The sequence below is a fragment of the Ciconia boyciana genome, chromosome 4, assembly GCF_034638445.1.
Source record: "Ciconia boyciana chromosome 4, ASM3463844v1, whole genome shotgun sequence".
NCBI lineage: Eukaryota > Metazoa > Chordata > Aves > Ciconiiformes > Ciconiidae > Ciconia > Ciconia boyciana.
The window spans coordinates 34,537,479-34,547,280 of NC_132937.1; the positions used below are offsets into that span (position 1 = coordinate 34,537,479).

Here is a 9,802-nt window from a genome sequence, read left to right on the forward strand (position 1 = left end):
TCAGCAAAATGAGTTCACCTATGGCATTACACTACCTGTGTTTCCAACTGTCTCTTCCTAAACCATGACAACTCAGCCCTAAACTTGCACAGTCAAGTCAGTTTTGTAACATGACGTGGTTTATGCAACTTTGTTACCCCTTACAAGTATTTTTATATTTCGGTGAACTGTTGGCATGTTTTAAGCAATAAGATACATGAGTTGTGGGGTGACAAGTTGATTTTTTTTGCTAATTTATTTTATTTTTATTTAAATTCTCAGTTCAATTTTAATTCCTGAAGAACAGCTTTAACAAAATATATTGCAGTCATTATAAAAAGCAAAGGGTTATATCAGAAATTATTAGTGTAGAATCACAGGGAACCTGGTTTGGAACCAGAAAAAATACAAAACAGATATAGATACATAGACACAGACCTTTTTTTTTTAAAAAATAATTATTTAGAAAATGTTATTTTCCCCTAATTCTTGTTTCTTTTTTTCCTTTATGTGCATATGATGGTTTAAGTTTTACCCCAAAAATGAAAATAAAGACTAATATTTTACAAAATTATTAACAATGTTCATGGTAAGTTTCTGTACAGCATGTATCCACATCAGTCCACAATAAATCCTGGAAGATTCATTATTGTCCTTTTGATTTTATTAAAATACCCTCGGTTCTCTTTTTTTTACTTTTGGTCTCTTTTATTATTATTTTTTCCTCTCCAAAAGTCTCCACAGACACAAGGTCCTTTATTTTCCTCCCAAACACGGCAATATATCCTATCCTACTCGGGCCTTTCTTTTGTTTACTGTCCGTGTCCCACACCCCGACTTCCCCTTGGTGCGTGCGCTCCCTCCTGTGCCGCTCCGCAGCGTCTCTACAGGGGGTGCGGGCCGGGCTTTAGGAACACTGGATGGACATGTATGGCCAATTGAAGCTGCTCCCAGACAGTAACATATCTCTGATGAGAGTTTCAATGGGGGTTTTACCTACCAAGCGGACAAAGAAGAGCTGCTCGATGACGGAGGAGGAGATTGTGCGCAGCGAGGGCAGCCGCAGCAGCAACTTCCCGAAGCGGCTGGGCTGGTTGGGGTACTGGCTTCGCACGTACTCCTCCAGCGTGCACTGCGACTTCTCCTGCAGGCTCTCGATGTACGCAGCATCCGACAGGCCGCAGGCATCTGCCCGGGCCACCGCACAGGCGGAGACAGGTGAGGGGTAGCCGCGGAGGCAGGCAGACGGGGAAAGGAGGGGAGCAAACACTTACTGGCGGGGAAGCGGGCAGCACCACCGCATCCCGTCGGGGAGGCACCCCCGGCTCGCCGCGCCCACCCAGGAGGGGGAACACCTGACGCCCCCGCTCTTTGTGTTTCCTGCACCGCGCAAATAAATAATGCAGCCCGGGCGGGCGGGGGGTAGGGGAGGGCGCAGCGCGACCTGTCCGTGCAGGGAGGCTGCCCGGGCCGCACCCCCCGTGTGTATTTCCAGGGGGCTACTGTGTGGTGTCTGCCCCACCCCCGCCACTCCGACCCGGTGAGTGTAGTCCCAACTCCAGGGAGCACTTCATTGGACTTCTGAAAACGAGGAACAGCCTCCGTTAAATAAAACAGGACACACACACACACACACAAATTACACACACACAATGGAAACTTGTTGGCATGGCTGCAAATTAGATCAAGGCAAATGCTTGGGTCCGCAGGATTTGGAGTGGCTTGCATGGAATCTGCAGAACAATTCTGAAGAGAAAGGGGGTTCTTGTATCTGTACAAGTAATTGAAATTGATTTGATGAAATTGAAAATGACAAGTAATTGATCAAGTAATTGAAAATTGTTCGCATCTTTTTAAACTGTATAATAATCTAGCAGAATATGGCTCAGTTACTGCAGGGCTGTTCTAAGCAGACATCTGCAGCTATCAGATAAAAAAATAGAAACGGCAGTAGTGGGAGAATGTTGCCTAAATATAGCCAGAAATATATCCTTCATATATATGTATATTTCATGTATATAGCTAGAAATATATCCCTCACACTTTGCAGAATGATACGATCTAGGCAAATGCATACTAATCTGAGAGCATAAACTGGAACCCTTCAAATCTATACATTTATACATATACACGTTTGTGCATGTGCATGTACACACACATACTCACCACCCCCCCCATCTCTGTGCATGCATAACCCAAAGCAGTGGATAATTGTGCATCAACTGCTTATTGAGAGACTTGCACAGAAAACTACAGTCATAAGAAACGTGGTGGGTTTGCCTCCATAGTTCGATTATCTACATTGTTTCACAGATTAATAATAAATATTTTTTAAAATGTAAGGATCACGGAGAAGCAGTCAGCTGGCAGTGTGGTTTAACACAGATCAAAGCCAGACTTTGCTAATACATAGATCTGTGTATAAATTAATGCATGTTAATGGCCACAAAAGGACATTACAAAATTGTGAATGTAGAATTATGACCCTGGAAAGACACAACAAATGATTCAAAGAAAAAGTCTGTAGCAACTGCATTTTTTTAGCTTATGTCTTTCTATATCAAGAACTGGCTTTACAAAGATTTCTGAACACCTTCATCTACAATAATATGGTCTCGAGCAAAAATACAATTAAAACAAGCCATAATTCAAGAACTGGAGAACCTTTGACCTGAACTGCAGACTTGGCATCCCTCAGATATAGAGTTATCTGAGCCAGACTGTTCCACTAATCCATATTGTACCTTTAATGCAATGATATTTTGCAACATCTAAAGCACTAGGTTGCAACATATATATATATATAAAAAATATATAGATATAGATATATACATGAAAGCATTGGGCTGTTCTTGTTTGCAATATATATCAAAAACCCAGGCCTGTTCATATGTTGATTGCCAAAAATCACACTCTGTATTTACATATATCTTACTATTTTACATGTATTATCTGCCCATTATGCATTATGATCCTATTCAACTTCCAAACAATGTAATATGAAAGGGTCTTATTGACACCCTAGCAGAACTTTTTTTTTTAATGCCCCATATGTCATACCCTTAAGGTTAGTAAAATATTTATCAGATATTTATGATAAGTGCACCTATACTGAAGGTCACTGGGCAATGTAGATGGGGAAGTTACTTGCTAGAAAGGTGACAGACAGGGGGAGAAAAGTATATATTGGGATTTGCTTTAGACCTCCAAACACTTAGGATTTTCTCATGCCGATAATATCTATTGAGCTTTAATTATTTTAAATGGTCAGGCATATGCGGTTATTTGGATTTTATTTTGCATCCTTAAAGGTTGCGGTGGGAAGGCTTAATTCTACCTTTAGAATGAGATTAAAAAATAATAATTAAAGGATGCAAAGCTCAATTAGATCATTGAGTTCAGAGAAGTGAAATCCATGGAAGAAATAATGCAATACATGTTTACCAAAAGTGAATTATTATCCCATCTAAGAAAGTAGCTTAATGTGAAAACTCTGTGTGTCTCACTTTTTTATATGGCAGTGTGTAAATAAGGAAAAGCTCTATATTTCTTCCTGCAGTCTATAGAAAAGAAATTATGTAAATAAATAACCATTACTGTTCAGCACACTCCAGCCTTCTCTTTTGTAGTAGTGGGAATGTATTTCATGTTATGTGTTCAGAAGACTTTAGTGTTCAGAAAATATAGATGTAATCATCTGGCATCTAAATACAAATCTAAGTTCTTATTGAGCTGCAAATAGATTTATTGGATTTATGCTATCTAGCTTGGTCCCTCCCTGGAAACTTTTATTTATTACAAGGAAAAGGTAGGTGCATTAATTAATAATTTTTAAAAAAAAAGGAGCAAGAAAGAAGCAGGTTTTGGGTTATGACCCAGTCGTTGGATGGTGTACAGAATTTTACGGATTAAATATATAATCTGGACCCCAAAAATAAAAACCACAACGGGAGAAATCCATGCCAGTTTTAAATACTTAGTCCTTAGCAAAGGACTTAGAGCAATATGCCTAAAAATGTCTTTTCCATCAGTCAAAGTTTGTTTAAAAGTTGGATGACTGAGAAAGGCTTCCCATGAATTCCCCTCTGGCTAAGCAATGAAAACAAGTTTAGTCAAAAGGGGAAATGTGTGGATGGGGGTAAGGGGTAGATTACTCCTGACAGCTGTATTTCCATTTTATGAGGTGCAATCCTGCTCCAAAATAATATTATTGTTCCCTTTCTACCCCATTAACACTTCACTAAATTGTAGGAAGAGGCTTTTCCCCTCGTAAACATTTAATTACATTTTTTAAATATATGGAAACGAAGTGATCATCTAAAGACACTAGCTACATTCCTAGCCAAGGTCGATCACTTGAGGAAGGTAAACGTGTGTGTATGCGTGGGGAGAAGAGAGAGAGAGAGAGAGAACCCCAATGTGCCCTAATTTGGAGCAGTCGCCTTCCTGAGGCCTTTTCCAGATACAAGTGCTAAGACTCAGGCCAACCCCTCTCTATTTAGGAATAATCTCTCAAAGCTGGGTCTAAAAAAAAGAAGGTCTGTCCCAGAATGGCCCTATTTATTGATGAACATCCTGAAACTAATGGGAATGGAAAGTATGTAAGTCTGCAGGCAGACTCTGAAGTAAAATCAGCCTCATAAATGCTACCAGGTCTTTTTGACGCTTTTGAAAAACATGTTTCCATCAGGAAGACTTAATAAGATAAAGTGTATTAAAATATCGAGCTGGTTATTCAGTAAATATTCCATTTGTTTTAAGATCTGCACTTTATCCTTTGCAAATAAATATTCCCCCCAACACTATAAGACTGCATTTCTACTGGAAGTAAAAGGGGGAAGTCACAGTACAAGTCTGACCACCCTGCATACAAATTAGATACTCCTGTCTAAATAAATTATCTGATGTTCAAATTGACATTAATACTACATTCGCTACATTACGACATTGTACAAATTTAAGAGTAATTTTAATAGAATGTAAATACTATTTTTCATGCATGAAAGGCAACAAATATCGATGGATTATAAACTGCTTACTGTTAAACAAGGCCTTTGAATGATTTGCCATCTTTGTTCAGGAATGCTTTTAATTTTGCTTCGGCCTAGTTTAAAGTCAGATTTATTGGAACTATTTTGTTGTTACTAACAGGGAAGACCAGTTCAAAAGAGAAAAAAACCCCAATCCCACAACAAACAAGCAGAAAAAGTGGCAATTAGTCCAATCCTGATGATAATTAGAATAATTAAAAGTCTACATTTCGAGGTTTCTTATCTTGCCTTATTTTTATTTCTTATATTTCCTTTATATTGGTCATCTTTGATGTTTATAAATTTCTCTCTCGCAGGTTATAATAGGCTTATTTTTAATTATAGGCTTATTAATTATAGGCTTATTAATTATAGGCTACAACATCTCAAAGGAGATGTAATGCACTTTTCTGCTAGTTAATTTGAACCAACTATCATAAGAAAAAATTGCTAACATGCATGCACGTATGTTTCCACCACCTCCGCTTAATTTGATATTTTTTAGGCAATCTTAAAATTCCACTTTTTGTGTGGTTTTGCACGGTGGAAAGATTTATCTCTGCCCTATGGCATACCCCCTTAGACTTCCTTCTTCCATTACGTTATTATATTTTGGTCTTTCAAAAAAGAAAGATCGCATCAATATTTTTATGATCCCAAATAACTTCGCAACTGTGAAGGTGGAGCGGTTGCCAACCAGGGGAAATGGGGTAGCAGCAAGGCGCTGTTATTTATGAGTGAGTGGTGCTGGTGCCCCCCTGTCCCGAACCCTGGAGGGCGGGTGTGCCTCGGGGAGGCCTGCACCCTCTCCTCTCCCTGGATGAGGCGGGGGACCGGAGGGGCCCTAGGAGCCCCATGCCTGCTGCCCCAGCTCTGTGTGGCCCCGGGGGGACTATCCCATCTCTGCGAGCCCAGGAGAGTGGCAGGGTCCCCCCTATCCCCATGCATATCACTGTCCCCGTCGCGGCCTCCCCCGCCAGGAGCCGCCGAGGCTCACCTGAGGTGAAGAGGATGATGGCTTTGAGGTAGCTGTACTCGGCCGAGTCGACATGCAGGTCCTTGAGCTTCTCCATCTGCTCCTGGAAGATGCGGATGTGGTCCATGAAGGCTACGACGCGGTTGGCGGACATGGGGGAGGCGTGGAGGCCAGCGGCGGCCAGGAGCGGGGCTACGTGGAGCGGCATGGAGCACTGCACTGCGTTGAGCACGAAGAGCTCGCTCCAGGTGAGTCGCAGCAGGGCCGCCTGGTCAGTGATCTGCAGGTCGGGGAAAAAGGGGATGTTGCGGGCCCACTCGACAGCGCTGAAGAGCAGGCGAGTGGCCAGCTTGCAGATGTTCTTGATGCCCATGATGTTGTTGGACTGCATGCACTGGTTGCCGTAGCGGGAGGAGGGGTAGGGCTTGGCCCGCAGCAGCAGCGATATGTATCCCAAAAGATAGCAGTGCCCGTTGATGGGGTCCCCGTTGGTCAGCGTGTACTGGCCTGGGTTCGGCTGGGTGAGCAGCATCCTTCCTCGCTGAACCGCTGATAAAAAGAAGGAAAGAAAGAGATGTGCATCCATGAGGTTTGCAGGCATCACTCCAGCCGCGCTGCTAGACAGCCGGAGACAATGTCAGGCTTCCTTCCCCTGGCACACGCACAGCCTGCCAGAGGCATATGGAGCCAGGCAGGTTCAGTGCCGACCTGCATCGCCCCCCGCCCGGCCCCGGCCCCTGCTCAGGCAGCCCCAGCCCAGCAGAAGCCAAGAGCCCCCCCCTCCCCGACAGACTTCACAAAATAAACACAGATTTAAAATATTTCTTAAAAGTCAAGGCGAGAAAGACAAATCCGCCCCCCGCCCCCCTTCGCAACAAAAGGCAACCCCACACATAAAAATAAAATCAAATAAATCCTCCAGGTAGTAAGAAAGTAGCTTTAAAATCAAAGCCAGCTGTTAAAAACATAGCCAAGCTCTGTTGTAGATATCAGACGATTACCCTGGTAGCATTCAGATTTACAAGTGAACCGCTGTGCTCCTTTTAAAAAAAAATCATAAAAATAAATGCGTCCATATTCTTAAAAAATATCACAACATCACCCTTAAAACCAGAACAGGTCAGAGCCCCCCAGCTCCCCACTCCTAACTTTATTACACAGAACAAGCTTTCCATACAGGATCCCCCCCCCATCACCCAGCAAAGTTTTCCCTCCTAAAAGGAAGAGAAAGATTAAATATTATCAAGGGAAGGGGGGAAATAAAACCAAAAGGTCCGAACTTACAATAGCCAAACATTCAGGGGAAAAAAAGGGATGGTGTAATTAATATCTTTGGTGCGCTGTTGCCACTGAAAAAGCATGCAGTCAGCATCGCACAGTGAATGCACAAGCTTACAACTGCAAAATACTGGATTCATTAACCATCTCCACACAGAGCATAAAGTATGCCTCTAGTCCCGAAAGCTGACCAAAGCTTTTTTTTTTTTTAGTGTGTGTGTGTGCGTTTTACTTCATCTGTGCCAGTGTTTTAAATGGCATGCCATGTAAACAAAGGTAATTTAAGGAGAAGGTACGGCTACTCAGGCTTATTTCTACACATGCACACTCTCGCACACAAGTAATTAATCTTTCTGGCGTGCCATATTTTCTCAACTTTCTCTTTTATTCGAATTTAGCAGAGCATGTCCGTTTCCCACCGAGTCCTCCAAGTCTCCCGGGTTGGACGTTTCTCCTGCCCTCCAGCCCACCTCTCCCTCTTTAATCTGGTTTTAAACTTGGCAGTTATTTAGTTATTTTTCAATTAACTGCAAGCATAATTCTAAGTTCATTTGCTTATTTTCCCAGACATCTACCGACAGTCCCTGAAGCTACCAATTAAGCCTTCATATTTTCAAGGTCTTTCCGATCTGGAGCAGCTCCATTCCTTGTGTGTGTGTGTCATATAAAATATAATTTTAAAACCAATTAAGGCACTAGTAATCCCCATTCCGCAAAATTGCCTGTTTCGCTGATGTGACTCTAAGACACCTTTAACAACAGTCCCTGGATAAACTTTAACTGTAAGCCGAGAAATATATTTCGAGGAGAAAAGAGGGCAGGAAATCTTCCTACGCGAAAATGAGCCTTAATGCATAGAAAATCACAGCAACTCTTGGAAAGGAGAAGAAAAACAAATAAATAAAGAAGCACTTGGAAATGTTCAGGAGCCCACTGCCAGATGCAGACTATGAATTCTGCTAAAATGAGAAGGATTGGTAAACAGGTTATAAATCACAATTTTTATATAGGCTTTAAGGAGAGGGTGGAGTTTGATGAATAAATAAAATGAGAAGCGTGCTAAAAATGGCTTACTCACAAACTTTCCTTTGAACGCATGGAGTGAAAACAAGGCCAAATCTCGTACAGAAGTACACCCCAGGGCACTGGGAAGCACAGGGAAGCAGAGATACATTAGAACATTTCCCCCTCTCTTTTTTTTTTTTTTTTCCCCTTTCCTACTTACACGTCTTTCATCTTTCTTTCAGGCTGGGAATAGATCTACCGAGAAGTGTTGTGGGTTTAAAAATAAATGATAGGGCGGGAGTGGGGGGAGGAAGCTGAATGGAAGCACATCTCGTACAGAGAGATGTATCTCTCCCCACCCACCTGGTCTCATGCCAACAATAGACAAAACCACATCCACACACAGAAGCGTGCACACACACACACACACAGAGAGCAGCTAAACGATAAATATTTAGTGAGCAATCATAATAATAAACTCTCAGCACAATGAGCAGGGAAGGGAAGAGTGTGGCGGTGCTGGGGAAGGGAGTGGGGAGGAGCAGGAGGAGGGCAGTGGGCACAAACCCAAAAGCAAAAGAAAACACCGACCACCATCAACAATAACAACAAAACCTGGTGCAAAGCTGCCAGATGGAGTGCAGGCACAGGGAGAGATTGACATGTACAATGTAAATATAGAGACCTAGATCGCCACGGAGAGCTGTAAATATATATATATATATGCGCGCGTCTCGCACACACACGTATATATCGCCATAGGGAGAGAGAGCGATAGTACAGTAGGGAAGAAATATTCACCTTCTCGCCTCATGCCCACTTTGAGGCACTTCTTGAGGCGGCAGTACTGGCACTGGTTGCGGTGGTGCTGATCGATGGGACAGTTCCTGTTGGCACGGCACGTGTAAGTTAAGTTCCTACGGACGCTCCTCTTGAAGAAACCTTTGCAGCCCTCGCAGGTGAACTGGCCGTAGTGCTTGCCGCTGGATTTATCACCGCACACCACACACTCGATGTGGTGCTGGATCTGCCCCGAGCCCTGCTGGCCCGGACCCTTGTCTCCGGTCGAGCCCGGCGTGGAGGGGGGTCCCGGCTGGCTGGGAGTGGGCGGGGCGGCCGAGCCCCCTTGCTGCTGGGGCGGCTGCTCTCGGGCCGGCTGCGCTGCGGCGTTGGGGCCTTTTGAGGTGCCCCCGGCCACGTCTTCCTGCGGATCTCGCCAGCTGCTAACTACCATTGCCATATCTCGGGCTCAAAGACGTGCTGGGGAGCGGCGCGTCTCACTGTGGGCTGCCAGAGAGAGAGGCGGGGGGCCGGGGGAAGGCGGGCGGCCGGGCACCGGAGGCGAGCGGGGAGTGAGGGGACAGTGCCTGCCTCCTGCCTCCGCCTCGGCTGCCGTCGCCGCCGCTGCCGGCTGGAGCCTCTCCTTCCCTTTTCTTTATTTTCTTTAATTTTTTTTCCTCTCCCTATTTTTCTTTTTTTATGGAGGGGGAGGGGGCGACGAAAGATTTTTTTTTTGCGCCTCCCCAATACCCAC

At 43.9% G+C, this 9,802-nt stretch overlaps 1 protein-coding gene across 4 annotated transcripts; it reads right to left on the reverse strand.

Annotated features, from left to right (window-relative positions):
* Positions 1-886: 886 nt before the first annotated feature.
* Positions 887-9,508, reverse strand: LOC140650633 (COUP transcription factor 1-like). 4 transcript variants are annotated; one of them, XM_072859231.1, is made up of 4 exons: positions 9,437-9,508; positions 9,070-9,307; positions 6,007-6,534; positions 887-1,167 (listed from the first exon to the last, which is right to left on the reverse strand). In XM_072859231.1, exons 1-4 carry the CDS (start codon positions 9,506-9,508, stop codon positions 887-889), a joined length of 1,119 nt encoding a protein of 372 aa, XP_072715332.1. The 4 variants fall into 4 exon arrangements, with proteins under 4 accessions (XP_072715332.1, XP_072715331.1, XP_072715329.1 ...); XM_072859230.1 differs by having other exon boundaries at positions 9,383-9,508; XM_072859228.1 differs by having other exon boundaries at positions 9,070-9,508.
* Between the last annotated feature and the right edge of the window lie 294 nt (positions 9,509-9,802).

Excerpts from the sequence above, each read along its gene's own strand:
- LOC140650633 (XM_072859228.1), bottom strand. The coding sequence starts at position 9,508 with ATGGCAATGGTAGTTAGCAGCTGGCGAGATCCGCAGGAAGACGTGGCC. Across the intron at positions 6,535-9,069 it reads AGTGGGCATGAGGCGAGAAG|CGGTTCAGCGAGGAAGGATG; the intron begins GTGAATATTTCT and ends TCTTTTTATCAG. Across the intron at positions 1,168-6,006 it reads CATCATCCTCTTCACCTCAG|ATGCCTGCGGCCTGTCGGAT; the intron begins GTGAGCCTCGGC and ends TGGCCCGGGCAG.